At 49.3% G+C, this 23,789-nt stretch overlaps 1 protein-coding gene across 1 annotated transcript in view; it reads left to right on the forward strand.

Moving 5' to 3' along the window:
• The first annotated feature begins 1,675 nt into the window (after positions 1–1,675).
• Positions 1,676–23,789, forward strand: part of UCK2 (uridine-cytidine kinase 2) — an 82,214-nt gene continuing 60,100 nt past the window's right edge. Inside the window, exon 1 of the mRNA XM_086694495.1 lies at positions 1,676–2,045. Within this exon, the coding sequence (XP_086550621.1) occupies positions 1,947–2,045 (99 nt within the window). The 5' untranslated portion in view covers positions 1,676–1,946. The remainder of the gene's footprint in view (positions 2,046–23,789) is intronic.

Consider the following 23,789-nt stretch of genomic DNA (forward strand, 5'->3'; position numbering starts at 1 on the left):
GCCCTGGGTCCGTCAGGTTTTCCAAGTCCCATTGGGCTTCATCTTGGGCTATAAAGAACTCTGCAAAAGTCTTTGAAGACTGTGAGATCTCCTTAGTGGAGAAAAGCCTTTGGGGCCACGAGGCCGACTCCTGAATCAGCTAAAACCCACCCACCCCACAGCCACGTGGTAAGGCAGGCTCCTTCCAGCCAACCTCTCCCAAAGGCCTGCCTCTACCTACCCAGGTAGCCTACTTCCTCCATGTTAGTCTCCTGTGGGAGCGTCTGTGGGAGTTTGGTTTTGGATGGTGACATGAATATTTCAAAAGCGAAAAAAGACCATTTGTGCTTTCTAATATGCTTAATTTTCTCTAGCAAATTTTCTCGAAGTAATTCCGGAGTTGAGGTACTTTACGAAGTTTGAAACGAATGCTATTGACTTAAGCTTTCTTTTGGACTGTGGGAGCCCATCAGCTCATGGGTTGGAAGCTACTGGAGGAGTCCTACCGCTCCCCGGCTGCACCCCAACAAAAGTTCCCTTTCAGGCTTCAGCCTTGTAGGGCCCTCTCCCAACTCTTACATGGGGCCTAGACTGTGCCAGCTGCTATTCTAAGAACTTTAAATATAACAATTCACTGAGTACAACAATCCCAGGGTGGAGTTGTCATTATTATTCCCATATAACAGATGAGAACACTGAGGCACAGGGAGATTATGTGACCTGCTCATGGAACTAGGTGTGAATGCAGAAATCTGCCTCCAGAGGTGGGAGCGGCTGTGAATCACCAGAAAATACTCCCTTTCTAATCAAGTGACTAATTGCCCACCTCTGAAAACGCAGCTCACTGAAAAGTATTAACTGGTCAAAATGACATTCATTACCATTCTAATGTTTTCATAAATCCTAACTCCGCAGGAACCTCAGTATTTGTGATTTCAGACTGGTTTGAAAGGGCCTTGCATTTTGGAGGGAGGGTGCCCTTCATTTAACCCCGTCCGATCACCCTTCTCTGGGGAGAAGGACTCTCGGGAGTCTCTTACTAAGGAGGATGGTGTTTCCAAGAGAGGAAATATTTAGAGCTAGCCGCTGACATATTTTGGCAAACGGGAGGGGGAAATTTTTTCATCTGGGGAAAACACAAGTTTTTAGCCTGAATAATGGGCAAATGACATTAACTCTTTGCTTCATCTTTTTATTTTATTTTTAAAATTTACCTCCAAATTGGTTAGGATAGAGTGCAACAAGGATTTCAGGAGTGGAGTCCTTAAAGCCCCTTCCCCAAGTAGCCCATCCCCCCTCCCACAACCCCTCCAGTAACCCTCCGTTTGTTCTCCATATTTAAGAGTCTCTTCGGTTTTGTCCCCAGTCTTCGCTTCCTCTTAACCTCCCGTGCTCGTTGGGATTTTGCTTCCCAAGCCCGGGGCGTTGCCAGTGCCCCCATTACCCGATCTGCCCTTGTAGCTCTTCGCCCCCCCTTTTAAATAGACGGAGCACACCCCACGAAAGCGCCGAGCGCGTGTGTCCTGTCCCTCGGTCCGCCGGAGGTCGTCGGGGAAAGGGTTAACCGGGCAGCGGGGCGGGGGGAGGAGGGCGGCCTCACACCTCTCCGGGAGACCTCGGGCGGCGGCGGCGGCGGCGGCGGCGGCGGCGGGGCCCGGGAGGGGCGGAGGCTGGGGCTGGACGCCTCGCCGCCTCCGCCTCGGCGAATAGCAGCGCGCTGCCCGCCCGGATTGGAGCAGCAGCATCACGCTGACCTCCGCCTGGGCTGTAAACCGAGCCGGCCGCTGCGGGCAGAGGCAGGCTGTCGGCGCCTCCGGGAAAGGCAGCCCCACGGCCGAGCTCCGCGCGGCTCGCAGGGACCCGGGCAGCGCCCCAGCCGCGGCTGCGGGGAGCGGGGGAGCCCGACGCGGGCGCGGGCGGGGAGCGTGCGTCCGTCGGCAGCAGCGGGAGGAGGGGCGGCGCCAGCCATGGCCGGGGACAGCGAGCAGACCCTGCAGAACCACCAGCAGCCCAACGGCGGCGAGCCCTTCCTGATCGGCGTCAGCGGGGGCACGGCCAGCGGCAAGGTACGGGGGGTCGCGGCGCCGCGCTCCCGGGCCCGGGCCGGGCGGCGGCGCATGTGGCGCGGCCGCGGGCCGTGTCAGTTGCTGCAGCCACCGCGTGGCCCGCGCGCCTCCGCTCCTGGCCGCGCTCCAGCGCCCAGTGTCTCCCCCCCCCCCAACCCCCGCCTCTGCGCGGACTGCGGGCGGGGATTCCGGTCATCGCGGTCCCCCGGGGTACGCCGGCCACGGGTCGCAGGGCTGGCGCGCGCCCGCTCGCTCTTTTTCTCCGCTGCGGTAACTCGTGGCCGGGCTCCTAGGGGGAACGGGCAGAGAAAGCGGAGGCTTATTGTTTTGCGAGTCCGACGGTGGGGGCGGGGGGAGAGGGCTTTAAGCGGGGTCGCCGGGGAGCCCCCGACGCGCCCCCTCCCCCAAGCCCCGCCTGGGTGGGGGGTGGGGTGGGGGAACTCGCCCCGCGGCGCAGCGCGGGCCGCGAGGGCGGGGCGAGCCGGGAAGCCCGACCTGGGGGGCTGCGGGAACGCGCGAGGCGGCGTCCCGGGGAAGGGAGCTCGTGTCGGGCTGGGGACTGCGGGGGTTTCTTGGGGGGAAAATCCTGAGCGCCAACTAGGTGCGGTGACATGGACCAAATGACAATACGGGCTTCCGTATGGCTATGAGCAGAAACGTGGCCGGTTTCAATGAGAAAGTTGTTCTGGCTCCGTGCGTGCTCCTCGGTTGCAGGGGCTTTAGCGTCGTGGGCGCACGGAAAGGGGTCAGTCCTAGGGGCGTCCGACCCCCCTCAGGAGCCCGTCTTTGTTTTATCAGCCAAGCAAGAAAAAACGAGGGAAATGCTTTTTTAGCTTTACCCCGGGCCTTTCCTGCAGGTGGGGAAGGGTGGAGACCTCGCAGATGTTTCTTTCTTCGCTCCCCTTTACTGCATTTAAGATGTGGGTACTTGTTTCCTCGGCGTTTAGCAAGCTCCCATTGCATTGGGAGCATGGGCTCCTCCTGGCGAGCCTGCGAGCCGTGGGCTGTGCGCGCCGCGTTTGGCGAGGTGGGATGCTGCCTCCCAGGGCCGGGGAGAGCGGAGCGGGGAGGCTGGTTGGCGCCATGAGGAGCGAGCCACGAGGCTCTCGCGCCCCAGCCGACTCCTCCCGAGCCCCTCCTCCATTTTGGCTCCACGTTTCCCCCTCCGGGTCCCCGCGGGGGCCCAGACCCGGCAGCTGGCGCTGGGAAACTTCTTTATTGATGGAGTTCATCTTGTCTCTCGCTCCCAGGGCGAGGAATCTGGCAGCTTTGAGGTCCCCAAAGTTGATGTGGCATTTGCCCCCGGGCCGAATGCGTTTTCAGGCTGCTAAATGTTCTCTGCCAGCGCTGTTGCTGGTTCTTAGAAGCAAAGGTAGAGGCCAAGCACTTTCAGGAAGGTTTCCCTGTTCTTTTAGGATTATTCTTGCCCCCCTCTTTTGTGTAGCCTACGCCTGTTGCATGGGGCCTTTTTGTTGTTGATGGCTGTATTCCCAGCGCTCCTTCCTATAGCACCATGTCTGGCACGTAGCTCGCCCCAATCATTAACCTGAGGTTCAGTCCTCCTGGGAGGAGGGGGACTTAAACTGGCAGATGAGTGTGGCATTTAGAAACCATGTCCTTGGTAATCATCTAAATGATATCGTCACTCCAAACGTGGAAGCAGACCCTGTGCGGTGAAATAACTCCATTCTCCTTATTTTTGTGTTCATCGGTCATCACCTGGTCTCAACTGATACTCCACGTAAGTCGTGTTACTTCTTTTTTTTTTTTTTTAATTTTTTTTTTTTAACGTTTATTCATTTTTGAAAGGCAGAGACAGAGCGCGAATGGGGGAGAGGCAGAGAGAGAGGGAGACACAGAAACAGAAGTAGGCTCCAGGCTCCGAGCTCCGAGCTCCGAGCTATCAGCACAGAGCCCGACGCGGCCCGAACTCACAGACGGGGAGATAATGACCTGAGCTGAAGTTGGCCATTTAACCGACTGAGCCACCCAGGCGCCCCAGTCGTGTGACTTCTGTAATGTGTCCAATGGGAAGTAGTGAGCCCTGCTCCTGGGGTTCTCATGGAGGAGGAAGATTATAGTAACTCGGAAGAAGGAGTCTTCAAAACCAGGTTCTTGTATTTCCTCTGAAAGGACAGGACTAGAGAGAACGAGAAGTCACACTGGAAGGGAAAAAAAAGGAAACAGTGTAAAGCATATTGTACATTTTGGGCATTGATGAATACTGTGTCATTGTTTAAGAATATTATATCATTGTTTTGTTATTTAAAGATTTTTTTAAACACCCATTTATTATTGAGAGACAAAAAGAGACAGAGCATGAGCAGGGGAGGGGCAGAGAGAGAGAGAGAGGGGGACACAGAATCCGAAGCAGGCTCCAGGCTCCGAGCTGTCAGCACAGAGCCCATGGGGCTCGAACTCACAAACCGCGAGATCATGACCTGAGTCGAAGTCGGATGCTTAACTTAACCACTGAGCCACCCAGGCACCCCTGTTATTTTAAAAAGCCCAAAGGAGCACTGAACTTCTGTAATTCCATATAGTAGTTCGTTTGCTGGGATTATATCTTGATTCTCTTATTCCAGGCCTTAGTGCCTTTCCTGAAAGAAATTCAGAGTATTTTTTTAGAGGATGTGCAGCACCAACAGGCTGGACCTCCTTTGGAAGTCCGAAATCTGAATATAGTTGTGCAAGAGGATCTGGAAGCAAGATTGGTCCTCCGCTTCCTCGGGTATTTATTATGTGTCTGTTAAAAGGATTTGGGAAAGGCAAAGGGTCTCAGAACATCATCAAAAATGACAGTTTAGAGCCAGGAGGAACCTCAGAGTCCAGTCCCTGGAGTCCAACACTTAGTCTCATCACTTCTAGAATAGAAAAATGTATCCATGTGATACTTAGCGGGTCCGTACTTAGCGGCGGACCCAGTTCTGGACTGATGCTGGTTGATCCCTGCTTTTGCCTTGTTAAAGAAGAATTGACTGAGGACGAAGAGTAACACTAAGGTGGGGGTGGGGTGGAAAACACATGTTTACAACCTTCGCCTTGGAAAGGGGCTGCGGGGAAATGGCCGTGGACTGGTTTCAGACGTACTTGACCCAAAGGGAAATGGAAATGCAGATTGCTCTGTACTCTTGGCCCAGCCCTGTAGATCTTGGTTGTTCCCCCCTCCTGCACCCCTCCTTTATAAGAAACATCAACTCCCTGTTCAGCTTCTCTTGAGGGCTCAGATTTGTCTCTGTTGTGGCCGCCCTAAGTACAAAAATTGTATCTCAGACTAAGTTATTTTGGTTGTACGAGGCAAAAAAAAAAAAAAAAAAAGTGATTGCAGTTCCATCTATCACATTTTTTAGTTTGTTTTATAAATGGCGACGAATTAGAACTTGCGAGTAAGCTTTGCCAGGCTGACATGGTGAGTCATTGTTAAAGACTCACGGTAAAATTGTGGTGGGTTGAGGAGGTTATTCTGACCTCTGTTAACCAGATTCTCCTGCTTTCCTCCGAAAGGACAGGTCTAGATGAGCAAGAAGTCACACAGGAAGAGGGAAAAAAAAAAAAAAGCCTCAACTTCTCTGCCCACATATATGTCCCTGACCGTAGATGCCATTCTGTCTTTTTTCGGTGGTTTCTTCCTTGACCAATTAAAGTCGCTTCTCAATGGCCGCCATCAGAGTGGGCTTCTTTCTTTGCCTATAGCTCTGATTATGTCACTCTCCTTTTTGGAAATCGTGGACGACTCTCCGTTGCCCAGACTACTGGTCAAATATTTCAGCCTAGTGCAGATCCCCTAATGTGGTCCCAGACTGTCTCTTTTTCCCCTCTTCTCCCCCACCCACGTGCACAGACGGACACACGCACGGAACCTCTTTCACTTAAACTTTTGCTTAGGATCTTCTCTGGAATGGCCTCTAATCCTTTTAAGCCTTCAGTTCTGTAAGTAACTTCCTCCAGGGGACTTTGTTATTCATTTCCTTAATCAGAATTGTTTTTTTTTGTCTCCCGTGCTTCCATAGTCTTACCGACATTTTGCCTTGGCGTCTGGCTGTTTGTTGACTGCCTCCCCCACTGCACTAGAAGTTCTGTGAGAGCATCTCGAGTATTTGGGCCTTCACATCCCCATCAGTGTTTGATACGGTGCTGCTGTTTGGTGTTAGGTGTTGATTGAGGTGCATTACGCAGACCAAGACTTGTAATTATCCTTTGTTATTTGATTCATAAGACTATTTGAATTAGGATCTGGAGCCACAGTTGAAACCACGTTTACCTCTGTGATGCATGTTGTAACGACCAAACTCTAAAAAAAGCCCCCTGAACCCTAATGCATTGGTATTGCTTAACCAGAGCCTAGCATTTATTTAGTATGCAGTAAATAAGTATTTGTTGAATGAAGGTCATTTTGCAGAATACCGTATTAAGTGCTTCTTTTGTTGTTTGTTTATTTTTGAGAGAGAGAGAGAGCACATTCACGTAAGTGGGGGAAGGGGCAGAGAGAGAGGGGGACAGCAGAGAGCCCGATGTGGGGCTCGAACTCGCGAACCGTGAGATCATGACCTGCCTGAGCCGAGGCCAGACGCGCCACGGATTGAGCCACCCAGCCGCCCCTGTATTAAGTGCTTTTGAGGAGAAGTTGGGATGTGAGGATATGTGAGAGAAAGTCTATCAGTATTTTGCAGTTGAATGTTGCTTAAACCACTTTTACAATGAAGCCAGATTCTCTTTTTCTTGTTTTGTTTTTTTAAGATGTTATTCATTTCTTAAAGTAACCTCTACTCCCAACGTGCGGCTGAAACCTACAAGCCGAGGTCCAGTGCTGCACAGGCGGAGCCAGCCTGGTGCCCCGCCCCCGCCCAAGCCAGTTCATCTGTAAAGCATTTGATTCTATCTCCATTTGAAGTCAGGCAGGCGGCTGTCTTCCCTGTTGATGGGAAACAAGGGAAGACATGAGGTTAGGAGAGTTTTTGACTTGACTGACGGTGGCTAGTAAGGGATACAGCTTGGATCGGAGTCTGGATTTTCCCTTTCCTAGATCCGTGTCTGTTCTGAGCTATCTTCATAAGCAGCAAGGAGGTTGGTCTGACTGTGTATGAGTAACACAGACCAAGAGGGCCCTCAGAGGTCTGGGCTGTCACCTCCCCTTAGCTCGACCATGACTCATCTGCTTTTGGAGCATCTGGAATGTGCCGTGGGGCCTGCATCCCCTTGATTCCATCACCCTGTTCCTGGACCCTTCAGCGGCCGTGCCCCGTCCGCCGGGCCGCTCACTCCGCACCCTCCTTCTGTTAGGTTCTCCCAGAATTCCGGGGACTGGGTTGGTCCCACTGGCTTTCTCAGAGCTGGCACTGTGTGGGTTCTGCCGCCCCAAACTGCTGCCGTGGCCATCAACGAACGCCTGGCGCAATGTGGCTCTGCTGGCCTCCTGCCCCTCTCCCCTTTGCTCTCTGTGTTGCAGCCACACAGGCTGCACCCCACCCCTGGCTTTCCCTCTGCCCACGGACGTTGTTGGTCGTGCCAGCGCCTAACACGGAGCCCGGTAGAGGAAAGGAGACCTAGCAGACCTTGAGGGCTCCTGTGTGTTCCTCTCATGCCGCCTGCCCGTTGTCCCCAGCTGTGCCTGTGTGGTCAGCTGCCTTCCTTTTCCTTCCTTGCTTGAATGTCTTTGAAGTGTGGCTTCTGATGCACACTCTCTGTGGTCACCTGACTCCGGCTGGCTCGGTGGCCCTTGCTGAGATCTTTTGCCTGATGTCCTTGTTTCTTTGTTGGGTGTTGCTTTCACGAAGTTCTGTGCTGGGGACAGATTGTGTTGGGAAGTTTCCCTGTTGAGGACCTGGTCTTTGTTGCTGGTGGGGTCTGAGATGGTGCTGTTGGACTATTCAAGATCTCTGAGGTCTTTTAGGTGTGGGTCTCAGTGTTTTAAACCAGTGGAAAAGCTTGGAGGGGGTACCCTGTGTGTGTGTGTGTGTGTGTGCGCGCGCACACGCGTTCAGGTGTGTTTTTTATTTTATTTTATTCATTTATTTTTTATTTAATTTTTATTTTTATTCTTTACTTTTTTAAACATTTTATTTATTTTCGAGACAGAGAGACAGAGTGCGAGCAGGGGAGGGGCAGAGAGAGAGGGAGACGTGGAATCTGAAGCAGGGTCCGGGCTATGAGCTGTCAGCACAGAGCCCAACACGGGGCTCAAACCCACAAACTGTGAGATCGTGACCTGAGCTGAAGTCAGATGCTTAACTGACTGGGCCACCCTGGCGCCCCTATTTTTTTTTAAATTTTAATTAATATCATCAAATCACTTTTATCAGTAAGCCAGCTTACTAAATCATTTGACCATCTCTTTTTCATGATGTATCGTGTATATGTATATATGAATTACATGAACATAATCTCTATAAAACACAAAAATAAGAGCTATAAAACAGAAAAATGATATAAAGAGTTACAATGATGGTTTATTTTTAATTTTTTTAAACGTTTATTTTTGGGGGGGAGAGAGAGAGAGAGAGAATGAATGAGCAGGGGAGGGGCAGAGAGAAAGGGAGACACAGAATCTGAGGCAGGCTCCAGGCTCTGAGCTGTCAGCACAGAGCCCAGCCCAGAGTGGGGCTCGAACCCACAAACTGCCAGATCATGACCTGAGCCGAAGTCGAGTGCTTAACCGACTGAGCCACCCAGGCACCCCAAAATGATGGTTTCTTTAAAGGTATAAAACCTTTTGATTTTACTAAGATATTTTTTATTTGTGACTAAAGAGTGTTTTATTTTTAAAAATCTTGTTTCACACGTGGTGACTCACGGATGTTGGATGATCTTGGTGATATTAGTCTTGGTGACTACAAGGCTGAATGAAGGTTTGGTTCTAAGTTTAGTCTTTTGAATGCTGATTAAAAGACCATCCTATTTGAAAAAGTTATCTCCTTCAAAGATCCAAGAACAAGAAAGTCCCCGTTTGCAGTGTTTACCAAATCACAATAGTCCCCTCCCCCAAAACCCAACGAGAAAATTTTCACCTTTGTGCATCAGCTGTTTTTGCAAACCAAGGTGCTTCATTAACTAGTTGAATTCAAACTCCACTGAAAATCCTTACCTGGAGTATTTTACAAGTTCTTACAAGTTTCTGTTTACAGGTGCACACATAGTTTTTGGCAACAGTGTTGCTTAACAGTGGAAACATTTTCGAATCTCTTTACCAGATAATTGGATCGTTTACTTTTAATAGATGTATTTCTTTGCCTTCAATCCTACATAAAACAACAAGTCAAAGTTTATTTTTGAAAGAGCAGGATTTCTAAATGAACAAGTAACTGCAAAGATCACATGAAAATGATAAGACAGGAGTGTCTAAAAGACCAGAGAAAAGGTGTAACAGCTGTCAGGTGTTGACAGAAAGTAACTAATCAGTGGGGCACTTGGGTGGCTCAGTAGCGATCTGGCCCTGTGTTGAGCTGCCAGCCAGGAGCCTGCTTGGGATTCATTCTCTCTCTGTCTCTTTCCCTCTCCCTTCCCCTCTGCCCCTCCCCTGCCCAAATGCAGGCTCACTCTCTCCCTCTCTCTCCAAAAAAACAAAAACAAAACCAAAACCAAAAACAAACCAAACTAATGGGTGTTCAGGTCACATGCGTGCAAGAGTTAAGCGAACATGAAAGTTCATACAGAGAAAGCCAAAGTAGTTACAATAAAGAAATTACCATCAATAGGCTACTTAACATAATAACCTGAAAAGTCTGAAGAATCCTAGAAAGCATTGAACCTTTGGGCCTCTCCTAAGCAGTAATTGGATTACATGGGGGTGGGGGGGTGGGGGCATTGGTTCTAAAATGGACCACGCATGCTTTGAGAATTTTGAATGATGATGGGAGAAAGTAACACACACACACACACACACACACACACACACACACACAAATCAGTTTGCTCTGTTACCTGGCTATTAAAAATGGTTTTTCCATAGTGTAAGAAAAAAAGTAGTTATTTCCGCATGGTCACAGCCTATGAAACCGCAGGAGAAGTGTCTAGAGTGTCTCTGAACCTCCCGATACTTCCTGTAGTAACCTTGAGTACCCTGTGGAGCAGGTGGCCTGCAGTTTTATTCCTGCCCCATGTGGTCCCCCACCTCATAGAAGGTTCTGCCACATGCCCTTTGTGTGACTTGTAGAAATGGTATCGCAGGACTTGTATAAGACGCGGTAGAAGCATAAGAGTTTTATGTGTGTAGGTGAAGTAGGGTTGTGCTTCTTTAGTGCTTTAAACAGTTTGTGAGTATGCCATCTTGTCTGAAATGTTGGCTTTTCCCCACCTTAGCTGAAGGGCCGTTCTGTCCTGTCTCAACACACACCGCCTGCCTGTCCTCTAGGAAGCCGCGGGTTCTGCAGGTGTCGCCAGGAATGCCTCCTTCCCCACAGTGGAGGGTGAGCCCTGTCTGCCTTGTGCGGGTTGGTGGGTCTCAGGCTATAGAGAGAGAGCTTGTAGCATGCAATGCTAAGAGCCCTGACTTGTGATTTGGACTCTGGTCTTCAAACATGTTTGCATCCTTAACTGCTATGAGAAGCTTTGGAGAATTCTTTACCCCGTTGCATCTATATATTTTTAAATTTATTTATTTCTTTTGAGAAATAGAGCGAGAGAGCGTGAGCAGGGGAGGGGCAGAGAGAGAATCCCAAGCAGGCTCCATACTGTCAGCACAGAGCCCGATGGGGAGCTCGATCTCATGAACCTCGAGATTCTGATGTAAGCCAAAATCAGGAGTCGGCTGCTTCACCGGCTGAACCACCCAGGCTCCCCTCCCAGTGCTTATTTTTTGACACCAGTTTTCTTTCATCATGAGTAAAGAGTAGCAAAGGATATATTTCTGATATATTGTAAATAGTGACATTCTAAAATTTCTGATGTTATAAGTATTGACATTCTGAAATAATAATTGTTTCATTCTTTAAAGTGTATCTAGTGGGCTTCTAAATACTGGAGTAATTTGGCCTATTGTCATCCATTAAAAATATAGATGAATAAGCTCATATTTGAGTCAGAAAGCTTCATTTTTTCTTTTTTCTCCTTGAAATCATTTCAGTTCCACTTTTCCCACAAAATGTTAACTTAATTTCATCTATTTTTATTCTTAAATCTTTTATTGATCATTCTATCATCTTTTTTAATGTTTATTTTTGAGAGAGAGTGCACGTGTGTGCGTATGCACACGTGGGGGAGGGGCAGAGACAGACGGAAACACAGAATCGGAAGCAGACTCCAGGCTCTGAGCCATCGGCACAGAGCCTGATGCGGGGCTCGAACTCAAAAGTGGTGAGATCATGACCCGAGCCGAAGTTGGACACTCAACCGACTGAGCCACCCAGGCGTCCCGACTATTCTGTCATCCTTATGCAACAAAATGTATGTGCACATTGGAATGTTTTTTCTATTCTTAGAAGTCTCAGCATTAATTTCTTTCAGATTATGTTACTGTGGTTATTGTCATAAGTTAATCAGAACAAGTAGATACCCACTTTGATACATACTTAAACGAAAAAGGTAGAATTTTGTTGGAAAGCAACTTGATGGTTATAGCCTGTATCGGGTGGGTTATTACTGTTTAAGGCTACAATAAGATTTTTCTCTTATATAGATAGAAACTTTGAGAAGTGCTGTTGACATAACTAGATGGGAATGGAAAGGCTTTTCTATCAAGGTCGCTCAGTTTTTACATTCCAAAGTATGTGTCAGAATCCAATGTATTTAAAAAAAATTTTTTATGTTTATTCATTTTTGACAGAGAGAGAGAGAGAGGGAGACAGAGCATGAGTGGGGGGAGGGGCAGAGAGAGAGGGAGACCCAGAATCTGAAACAGGCTCCAGGCTCTGAGCCGTCAGCACAGAGCCCGACGCGGGGCTCGAACTCACGAACCGTGAGATCGTGACCTGAGCTGAAGTCGGATGCTCAGCCGACTGAGCCACCCAGGCGCCCCAGAATCCAGTGTAGTTTTATGAGTCAACCAGCTTGCCACTCCCCTCCTTTAATTTTGTCAAAGACAGAAAACAGGAGACCTTCAGACTTGTAAAAGGACTTATTACCCAATCATCAGACCATTCATTTTTCGGTATCGGCACTCTTTGTTTGGCCACTGATTTAGGGATTGTGGGTTCCAGCCCAGCTTTGCCAGTTGCTTACTGGGTATCTGGATTTTCATCTACAGGAAAGGCTCTCCTTTCATCCCTTAACATCTTTCAGTTCTGTAGCTAGCCTCGAGTGTTCTTGAATTGTTCTCTCACAACTGGTCACACTTACCAAGTACTTCTCCCACCCACACCTGCATAGTGTGGTTGGCATTTGTGACCTTCTGGGGTGGGGGGGAGTCCTGAGAAACTGGTATTCCCTGCCACTTGCCAACATTCACTTCAACTGGGTATTAACTGGGTTTCCCGTAGATCCTGTGACCCTGTATCTTGCTCTCATAGATGTTGTTGCTTTTCCTAGCATCCCTCCCTCCCAGTACCTTCGTCTTCCTTACCTGGCTAACCCCTGCTCATCTTTCTGTAGGCGTCCTGTCATGGTCTTTCTTGGGAAGTCCTCTCAGGCATGATTGAGTGTCCCTCTTCTGTGTTGCTAAAGCATCAGTCATAGGATGTCCCCCATTCTGTGTTGCCCTTGCTCATTTAAGTCTGTCTTCCTCTCTCCACTGCTGTCTCAGGGACTGTTTTTCCTCACTGTCGCCTGAGGCTCACACACGGGCTAAAACTAAAACCAGTCTAGGTAGGTTCTCCATCCATATTTGTTGAATAGGCAAATATTAAGGGCCTCTTTTTCGAAATCCTTGACATTTTCACTTGGGATCTCAACAGGAATCTCAGTACGGCCAACATTTAACTCCCGATCTTCCCCTCACATGGGTTCAGCCTGCAGCTCTTCTGCATCTCAGCTGATGACAGCCTTCCTCCTCGTGGTTGCTCTGACCTAAACCGTGGAGTCATTCTTGACTACCATCTTTCATTTGCACCCAGTCCGTTAAGAAATCTTGTTGGCTCTACCATTAAAGCGTGTCCTCAGTCTGCCCCTATTCACCTCCACCGCTTCCCTCCGGGTCCAAGCCACCAACATCTTGGGGTCGGGCCATTGCAGTAGTGTCTCCTAGCTCCTCTCCCTGTCCTGCCTCTGTCCTTGTGCATTCCGTTCTCATGGTGGCCAGTGATCCCGTTCAAGTCGAAGGCTGGATAATAATTTCCCTGCTCTGCTTAGAACCCCGAAGTAGCTTCCCATTTTAGTCGCAGTAGAAGCCACAGTCCTTGCAGAGACCCGCAAGTCCCCAAGATGGGCTCTGCACTGGCTGTTCTTTCTGCCAGGGTAGCACTTCCCTCAGATATCAGCGTGGTTAGCTCTCTTACCTCCTCATGGTCCCGTTGTTTAAAACTGCACACTGTAGGGGCGCCTGGGTGGCGCAGTCGGTTAAGCGACCGACTTCAGCCAGGTCACGATCTCGTGGTCCGTGAGTTCGAGCCCCGCGTCGGGCTCTGGGCTGATGGCTCAGAGCCTGGAGCCTGTTTCCGATTCTGTGTCTCCCTCTCTCTCTGACCCTCCCCCGTTCATGCTCTGTCTGTCTCTGTCCCAAAAATAAATAAATGTTGAAAAAAAAAAATTAAAAAAAAAAAAAAAAAAGAAAATGTGTTTGGGGCGCCTAGGTGGCGCAGTCGGTTGAGCGTCCGACTTCAGCCAGGTCACGATCTCGCCGTCCGTGAGTTCGAGCCCCGCGTCGGGCTCTGGGCTGATGGCTCAGAGCCTGGAGCCTGTTTCCGATTCTGTGTCTCCCTCTCTCTCTGACCCTCCCCCGTTCGTGCTCTGTCTCTCTCTGTCCCAAAAATAAATAAACGTTGAAAAAAAAAATTTTTTAAACTGCACACTGTAGGCACTCAGTTACAGAAAAACCTTGGTTGGCGAGCATAGTTCGTTCCAGAAACATGCTTGGCATTGAAAGCACTCATATATCAAGGCGAATTTCAAGAACCATCGGCTCAGTGGTGATCATGTGATGTTCGGCCTCACAAATGACAAGACATCGCTTGTTTATCAAGTTAAAATTTGGTAGAAATGATTGCTTGTCTTGGGGAACACTCCCAGAGCAAGTTATAGTCCAAGGTTTTACTGTACTTTTTGGATAAATGGTTGAAGAATTCATTACTTGTTTGCTAGGTTGCCTCGTCTGATATTAGTTTTCAGCATTTAAACCTGGTTGCTTTGGCTTTTGCTGGGAGATGTGGATAGTTCTTCCTTGACTGTTCGCATTTGTCCTTCCTCGTGAGGTCCCTTTACCTGGGTAGGATGATGACTGGTACCTTGTCCGTCACAGAGCTCAGTGTAGGGGTACATGCTAGATGGCTTAGGTGCCTGTTTACGGGTGCATTTTTATTTATTGTTTTAAACTTTATTTTGAGAGAGAGTGGGGGAGAGGGACGGAGGGAGAGAGAGAGAGAGAGAGAGAGAGAGAGAGAGAATCCTAAGCTGGCTGCACGTTATCAGCGCAGAGCAGGACGTGGGGCTCGAACCCACAAACCGTGAGATCGTGACCTGAGCTGAAACCAAGAGTTGGACGCTAAATCGGCTGAGGCGCCCAGGGGCCTGATTTTGAATTTTTTTTTTTTTTTAATTTAAAGTTTATTCACTTTGAGATAGAGTGGGGGAGGGGCAGAGAGAGACTCTCAAGCTGGCTCTGCACCAGCGACGTGGAGCAGACCTGGGGCTCGAAGGGGCTCGAACTCCCGAACCGCGAGATCCTGACCTGAACCGAAGCCAATAGTCAAGACTCTTAAGCAACTGAGCCACCGAGGCGGCCTCAATGGTGCATTTTTTAAAAATATCAAATCAGCTGGAGGGTAACCTTCACATCTTGTCAGATTCTTATTAGGAATGACACCTATTTTGTTTGAGTCGATGCTTGTGGATGTGAACTGGGTCTTTACTTTAACTCGAGAAATGCTAGAAGAGTAGCTCTTTGAAGCCAAAGTGGTTATCTTCCCTATCTTAGGGGGAGACCGAGCCATCGTCTTCGGAGAAAAGCTGTCTTGGCTTTGGGCAGCCTGCGTTAGTCTGAATAACCGGCCTTTTGTAGCTTGGATTGGAGCCAGGAAAGTGCTGAGCAGAGCTTTGGGTGAGGGCATGGCAGCCTTTTGGCTTCTGAGTTTAGTGTGGCTTGTAGGGAACCCGATGCATCCTTGTCGAGACGTAGAGAGTTGACACGGCACAGCCGCCTTCCAAAGCTGTCGTCCCTTTGGGATTATGGATGTTCTTTCATCAACACAGATGCTATATAATTATATGTATTATAAACTTTAGTTTCTGCTGTACAACAGCAGTTTTAAGATCTGAGATGCTTATAGATACTTTTTTAATGTCTTAAGTCTACTTATTTCTTTGAGAGAGAGAACGACAGAACCAGTGGGGGAGGGGCAGAGAGAGAGAGAGAGAGAGAGAGTGGGACAAGGATCCAAAGCAGGCTCTGTGCTGACAGCGGGGAGCCCGACGTGGGGCTCGAACTTAAGAGCCGTGAGATCGTGACCTGAACTAAAGTCAGATGCTTAACTGGCTGAGCCACCCAGGTGCCCCATGAGATGCCTGTATGTAAAACGTTTTCTTTTTTTGATAAAAGAACCACAAACCCTGTAGACTGGACTAGTTATGGTCTTTACTGCTGAGGTAAATTCATGATAGGATTGGTCATGAGAAGTAGTTTTGAGCAGGAATAGAACTCAGAACCCAGGGCATATATCCAGGGGGCTGGGGTGGCCCTGCCTCGTTTGTGTGGCTCGTGGGTTGGCATCTCTGACGACAGGTGCCTAGGAATCAGTGGACATTTATTGAAGCAGCTATGGAATGACTGTCCTTTGTCTTTGTGGGGGTTTCTGAGGTGTTTCTTTCTTTTTTTTTTTCTTAAGGTTTATTTTTGAGAGAGAGAGAGAGAGAGAGAGAGAGAGAGAGAGAGAGAAAGAGAGACAGAGTGCAAACAGGGGAGGGGCAGAGAGAGAGGGAACCACAGAATCCGAAGCAGGCTCCAGGCTCCAGGCTCTGAGCTGTCAGCACACAGCCCAGTGTGGAGCCCGAACTCATGAGCCTTGGTGATGACCTGAGCCGAAGTTGGAGGCTTAACTGACTGAGCCACCCAGGTGTCCCTAGGGCGTGTTTCTATTGTGTGGCATATTGGTCATCTGAGAAACTTTCTCCGTGAGTTGAATTTGGTGAGGAGATTGGCCAAGGGCCCTGCTGTTTAGGGTGAGGCATATCTCCTGAGGACCTGTTGATTTTTCTACTGAGGCAAAACATACTATTTTGACTAGTCAGTGGCTTTATTTTTCTCCGCTTCCTTGGTAGAGAGGGTAAATATTTGAAAACAGAATGAACAGAATAGTATTTGACACATAGTATTGAACACTGAGAGGCGGTGAATACTCTTGAATACTCTCAGTGAATACTCTCTTTAAGCAAGAGAGGCAGTGAATGCTCTTCTGGAAGAAAAGGCAAGCAGGGGGTGCTCTCCTTGGCTGACTTTGAAGGACACAGAGCTGAGTGCACGCAGGATTGGCCCTTTGGTCTCTAGAAGCTATGATCAGGAGAGGTCATGCTTGAGGTGGAAAAGCTTGCATTTCTAGACATTTCTGGATGTGTCCTCTAAGAAGACCTAAATCCCAGGCCTGCCCTGAGGCTCCTTTTACAGGCCTTAGTGGGGATTAAAGTCTTTGTGGTTGATAGACTCGAGACTTTATGAGGTCTCTTCTTTAAGCAAGGATTGGAGCGCGGCTCCCTGGTTTCTTCTGGAAAATGCTTTCCCGCTGCAAGGCCAGACAGCTTCGTGGGGCGCAACAGACACAGCCATGCTCGTGTTAACATCCCAGCTCGACCACTCCTCATCTGTGTCTTCTGAACCCGTTTGTACATCTGGGAAGAGCAGGTTATGTCTGCTTTGGAGGATTGCTGGTAGGATGTGAGAAGAAAATGCACGCAGTGGGGGTTATCCGTGGCGCTGTTTCTGCAGTGGCTGGAACCCGTGACTCATGCCCTGTGCTGCTGTCTGCCCACTTCCAACCAGCCCAGCTTCCTGGACGTGTGAGCCCGACGTGTCCACGTGTGGTGGCACGGATGGCGATGGGGCCAGTTTGATTTCCAGTTACTGATGGGATGTGATTTGCTTCCCTGCGGATCGGGCCCCCCAACGGGTCAGATGCTGGCCACTCCCTCCCGCGGGCCACCTTTCAGTCGTCCTGTTCTCTCGTTGCCGCAGGCCTCTGGTCCTTTCCTGCCGTTGTCAAGTTGGACCTCTTCTTGAAAAGATTTAGGCGGACTTGTCTCACAGTGGGTGGTTACAGGGGAAGAAACAGCAGCTTACTGACATTCCTGTTAAAAACCCTTCTAATTGGGACGCCTGGGTGGCCCCGTTGGTTAAGCGACCGACCCTTGGTTTCCGCTCAGGTCATGATCTCACGGTTTGTGAGTTTGAGCCCCGCGTCGGGTTCTGGAATGACAGTGTGGAGCCTGCTTGGGATTCTCTCTCTCTCTCTCTCTCTCTCTCTCTCTCTGCCCCTCACCCACTCATGCTCTCTCTCTCTCTCTCAAAATAAATTAATAAACTTAAGGAAAAAAAAAACCCTTCTATTTAAAAATAGAACCTGTGGGGGGGCCTCTGGGTGGCTCAGTCAGTTAAGCATCCGACTTCGGCTCAGGTCATGAGCTCACGGTCCGTGAGTTTGAGCCCCGCGTCGGGCTCTGTGCTGACAGCTCGGAGCCTGGAGCCTGCTTCGGACTCTGTGTCTCCCTCTTTCTCTGCCCCTCCGCTGCTCACGCTCCGCCTCCCTCTCAAAAGTAAACATTAAGAAAAAGTAACGATAAAAAAGAGAAGAACCCATGGGAAAGTGTACACGTTTTGTATGGCTCAGTGGACCCACCCGTGGAGATCCCCACCGAGTCAAGGGGCAGCATGCGACCAGCACATTGTCAGCCTCCCTACCTCTTCTGTCAGCGATTTGATGACTTTAGTAGAGACAAGGCATGTTATAGCTGGCGGGTTACCAAGACTTCTGTGGCTCTGGGAACTTGGTCTTGCGTAGAAGATAACGTCGTCAAAAACATTTCAGCCCTCGTGTGTCTAGCAAAATCCTGCCGCTCCTCAGATCCAGATCACAGCTGTCTCCCAAAGCGTCTACCCTTGTCTACCCCTGAGAGAGCAGGTCACGTCTTCCGTTCATTTCCTTCATCCAGCAAATGCTCGCTGGTTCCTTACAAAGTGCCAGGCACCCCGGCAGGTGCTGGGAACGTAGGAGTGCGTTAGAAAAAGCCCTTGACCTCAAGGAGCTGACGCGTCTAGGTCTGACTCATCTCTGCTAACCCAGTGCCTCACATAGTCCTTTAATAAATGCCTGCCAGACCAAACGAAATTTCCTTTTCTTTCCTTTTTTTTTTTTAATATGAAATTTATTGTCGAATTGGTTTCCGTACAATACCCAGTGCTCATCCCAACAGGTGCCCTCCTCAATACCCATCACCCACCCTCCCCTCCCTCCCACCCCCCATCAACCCTCAGTTTGTTCTCAGTTTTTAAAAAAAAATTTTTTTTTTAACGTTTATTTATTTTTGAGACAGAGAGACAGAGCATGAGCGGGGGAGGGTCAGAGAGAGGGAGACACAGAATCTGAAACAGGCTCCAGGCTCTGAGATGTCAGCACAGAGCCCGATGCGGGGCTCGAACTCACGGATCGCAAGATCATGACCCGAGCTGAAGTCAGCCGCTTAACTGACTGAGCCACCCAGGCGCCCCATTTTGTTCTCAGTTTTTTTTTTTTTTAATTTTTTTTTTCAACGTTTATTTATTTTTTTTGGGACAGAGAGAGACAGAGCATGAACGGGGGAGGGGCAGAGAGAGAGGGAGACACAGAATCGGAAACAGGCTCCAGGCTCCGAGCCGTCAGCCCAGAGCCCGACGCGGGGCTCGAACTCACGGACCGCGAGATCGTGACCTGGCTGAAGTCGGACGCTTAACCGACTGCGCCACCCAGGCGCCCCTGTTCTCAGTTTTTAAGAGTCTCTTATGGTTTGGCTCTCTCCCTCTCTCTTTATTTATTTTTCTCCTTCCCCTCCCCCACAGTCTTCTGTTAAGTTTCTTAGGATACACATAAGAGTGAAAACATATGGTATCTGTCTTTCTCTGTATGACTTATTTCACTTAGCATAACCCTCTCCAATTCCATCCACGTTGCTACAAAGGGCCATATTTCATTCTTTCTCATTGCCAAGTAGTATTCCATTGTGTATATAAACCACAATTTCTTTTCCATTCATCAGTTGATGGACATTTAGGCTCCTTCCATAATTTGGCTACTGTTGAAAGTGCTGCTATAAACATTGGGGTACAAGTGCCTGTATGCATCAGCACTCCTGCATCCCTTGGGTAAATTCCTAGCAGTGCTATTGCTGGATATAGGGTAGATCTATTTTTAATTTTTTGAGGAACCTCCACACTGTTTTCCAGAGCGGCTGCACCAGTTTGCTTTCCCATCCTTTACTTTCCTGTAGCATTCACGCTCCTCTATCGTCGTCGGCTGGCGGATCTGCGATTTCTGGATTCCAGGACCCTGGAACGCAGGCCGTCCACCTTTGCATCCTTAGCCTTGTGCAGAGAAAGGACTTCATGCTGATCATTGAAGGCGTGACAAGTGGCATGTAAGTGGGGGGAGTCGGTAAATGCTGTCAGAGGTCAAAAGGAGTTGGAACGTGTTAACGGGCTAGGGTTAAGCTCTTCTTGCCAAAGTCACCCATAGTCCCCAAGTCCTCTTAAAGCTACTGATCCTTTATCTTGCTTTTCTGTAACATTTGAGAAGGACCATTTCTTCCAGGGAACCTCGTTTCACTGCCCTTGGCTGGCTTCCCACCTCTCTCGCTATTCTTTCTCAGCCAACTGCCTGGGTTCCTTTCTACCCGTGAATGCGTCCTGCCTCAGGACCCCCTGCTTGGACCCGTGGTCCTTGCCCTCTCTGTCTCTGTATCGTCTGTTTGGCAGTGACTCCCAGGTTATTTCCTGTCCTGAGTCCTTTCCTGGGCTCCTTCCCCATTCATTCAGCGGTAAGAGGCGACCTCACCTGGTGCCATCCACAGACCTGCACTTCTGTGTTTTCTGTGCACACGAAGGCACGGGACAGAAACCCCGTGTCAGCTCTGCCACGGTCCAGGTAGCTCTCCTGTGTCCTCGCTCATCCAGCCGGGCCCCCCGGAGGGTCTGATCAGTTCTACTTTGTCCTGAAATTACCTTCTCCTCCCTGCATCCATCATTTCTTGCCTGGATAACTCTCCAGTGGCCGGTTTCCCAGCTGCCAATCTGGACCTTTTCCAAAACATTCTCCACATTGCTGTTGGAGCAATCTTTTAGGGGAAAAAAATGCGGCTGTGATCAAGTCTGTCGCTCCCCTAACATTCTTTGGTGGTTCTCCTTTCACCTTCAGGCTTGTCGTCAGCACTGCCTCCCCCCGAGCCGGCCAGGGTAGTCCTTCCAGCCTTCCTTCCTGCCGCCCTCCGTATGCCATCCTGTCCCTTCCCAAACTCATTGTCTGCTCCTTCCTGTTCCCACATTTCAGAGCGCTCACTTCCATTCCTCTGGACGTGTTGCTGCTTCTGCTCCCCATGTTGTCACCTCGTCTTTTGTCTGGTCACTTCAAAGCCCGAGGAAGTGTCTGTCAGTCCCCTGCAGTCTGAACTGAGGCTTCCGTCCTATGTTTTGCTCCCTCCAGCACCCCGTGTTGCTGTCCACTGCCTGTCTTTCCAGTAGACTGTGGGTTTTAAGAGCAGTGACTTCTCTCTGTACCCAGGGTGCTTAGAAAATCACAGGTGCCGGGGCACCGGGGTGGCTCAGCTGGTTGAGCCTCCAGCTCTTGACTTCGGCTCAGGTCGTGATCTCATGGTTCGTGAGCTCAAGCCCCAAATTAGGCTCTGTGCCGACAGTGCAGAGCCTGCTTGGGATTCTCTCTCTCTCTCTCTCTCTCTCTCTCTCTCTGTCTCTCTCTTTCTCTCTTTCTCCCCCCCCCCCCCGCCCTTCTCCCACTCATACTCTTTCTCTCTCAAAATAAAAATACTTTAAAAAAAAAGAAGAAAATCATAGGTGCTCGAAGATACTGGAGGGAGTGTAAAGGAAGTATTTTTCTTGCTACGAGTGTGGGATTGGGTTACATATGGGGTTCATCTGGCTTATTTATTTATTTATTAACATTTATTTATTTTTGAGAGACTGAGGCACAGCGTGAGCAGGGGAGGGGCAGAGAGAGAGGGAGACACAGAACCTGAAGCAGCCTCCAGGCTCTGAGCCATCAGCACAGAGCCCAACGCGGGACTCGAACCCACAAACCGCGAGATGATGACCTGAGCTGAAGTCAGATGCTTAACCGACTGAGCCACCCGGGCGCCCTGTCATCTGGCTTCTTTGGTTTCTTTCATCTGAATTTGAGATCTGAAAAGTTAACCTCACATGTATAGTCCCGGGCTGATAATGCTCCCCATCTCCATGGTGGTTGCTCTGCACAGAGCTGAACGTTAGGCTGGTGTTGGTGAGAAGTGTTCGTGCAGGAGGCACACTTGTTTACATCGGGAATAGTTTGCCCTCTGTCCTTCCTGCCCTGTGAGTTGGGCCCGGGGAGTGTGTAGGTGTGTGGATGGTGAAGGGGGTAGGCATGGCCGGAGGGATGGTAGACGGTCACTGTTGCTTTGGAACACAGGACCAGTGCAGAAAACTTTGACCTTGTGAGATTAAAAACTGTTAGGTCATGTAGACGGTTCTTGTAAATTAAGTGTGGAAAAGTCAGCTTTAAATGGACCCTGCATTTATATCAACAACCACATTGCTATTGAGCTCTCGGCAAATGTTTGAATTGAGGTGTTTTGAGGGGTGGCACAGATTTTTAATGTATTAAAAATAACTTTTATCATGCTTTACCATGTTTTCCAGACAGATACATGCTCTTGCAAAACACTGACATAATACTGGTGGAGCCCCTCTGCATTCCACTGCCTTATTTTATTTTCTTGTTATCATTTAATGCCATCTTTATACGTGTGTATGTGTTTTAATGTTTATTTTTGAGAGAGCGAGACAGAGTGTGAGCAGGGGAGGGGCAGAGAGAGAGAGGGAGACACAGAATCCGAAGCAGGCTCCAGGCTCCAAGCTGTCAGCACAGAGCCCAACGTGGGGCTTCAACCCATGAACCATGAGATCATAACCTGAGCATAAATCGGATGCTTAACCGACTGAGCCACCCAGGCGCCCCTGTATGTGTGTCTATTATCCATTTCCTTTCAAAATCTGTCCAGTGTCCAGATGAGGAAATCGCAGCCTAGAGAAGCAAAGGAACTGTCCCAGATGCCGACAGTACTAAGCCGTGGGGCTGGAATTTAGACTCCAGCCACGTCGCTGGAGTCCGCGCTGCTCTACTGAGCGTGTGCATAAACTTGCGTCACTGATCCTTGCTACAACCTGCTTGTTTTCCCCAACCAAAAGCTCTTTTTAGTTACAGACATGCACTGATACATAGATGTAGTGCCTCTTACATAAATGTTGCTCCTTTGGGAAATATATTTTTTTCTCCACGACCCCCTGGGGGCCATGTCCCTTGAGGTAGGACCTTACCTATTTTTTGTCTTAGCAGGGGAGGGGCAGAAGGAGAGAGAGAATCTTAAGCAGGCTTCATGCTCAGCGCCAAGCTCATTGTGGAGCCCAACACGGGGCTTGATCCCACAGGGCCAGGATCCTGACCAGAGCTGAAATCGAGCATCCGACACTCAACCGACTGAGCCACCCATCATCCCAGGGTGTGACGTTATCTTAACTTTGCAACAATGAACAGGATCTGAAGTCCTGGTTTATATGAGCTAAATGTCGGTGTCCTTGAGCTCTGGGAAGTATGGCAGCCGCATCAGCAGGATCCTGAGGACAGGGATGCTCTTGCAGACGGCTGCTGCCATGTCTCCGCAGTTGCTTTTTACTGCTAGACATCATCCCCGTAAAGAAAGTTTGTGTCACTGAATTCTAAGCATATGCCTTATTTGGAGTTTTGAGCACCCTGGTTACGGACTGGTCTTTTCCTGGTTCCCGTAATTGGGCTGATGAGAAAAAAGACTGATTAAATTTTGGGGCGATATTTTATAGTAATATTTGGAAGGTGGTGAAGTCTTGTCTTTCCTTCTCTTCCCCTCCAGTGGGGGCGCAGGGTTTTCCTGCAGGGCAGGGCTCCTTAGACAAGCCTGGGGTCCACGGATGGGCTTCAGAAGGGCCATCAATCTCTTGAAAATGTGTGCAGAATTTTGTCAAGAGTGCACATTTTGCTGGGACAGCATTCCATCCTGGAAGTGAGCGTGAGATATCAAAGAGCAGAGAGCCCTCTTTGATATAAATATTAACACACTCTCAGTCTCAGGCTGCAGCAGTCCTGGAAGCTGGTTTGACTGAGAGATTAGATATCTTTTTGTACTGTCCCAGAGAGGGCAGTTTGGACTTTTCTTCATGAAGGCACAGGGGTTCTTGCTAATAGTGGACCTACGGGCTCAGCCTGTTACAGGGGGCACCTATTCAATTTAAATAGTCACCTTCTGGTGCAGCAACACCATTATGCTTGCTTTTGGCCCCATCTGAGCCTTCTGTCATGTACACTGGAAATTGTTCTCACCCTCATGGGTAATTGGCCGTACTTATTTCCTTTTGTTTGTCGTTGCTTATGTATTTGTTTGGGAGGTAGGGGTGGGGCAGAGACA

This window comes from Puma concolor, chromosome E4, assembly GCF_028749965.1.
Source record: "Puma concolor isolate L17-30 chromosome E4, mPumCon1.1.hap2, whole genome shotgun sequence".
In the NCBI taxonomy this organism is placed as follows: domain Eukaryota; kingdom Metazoa; phylum Chordata; class Mammalia; order Carnivora; family Felidae; genus Puma; species Puma concolor.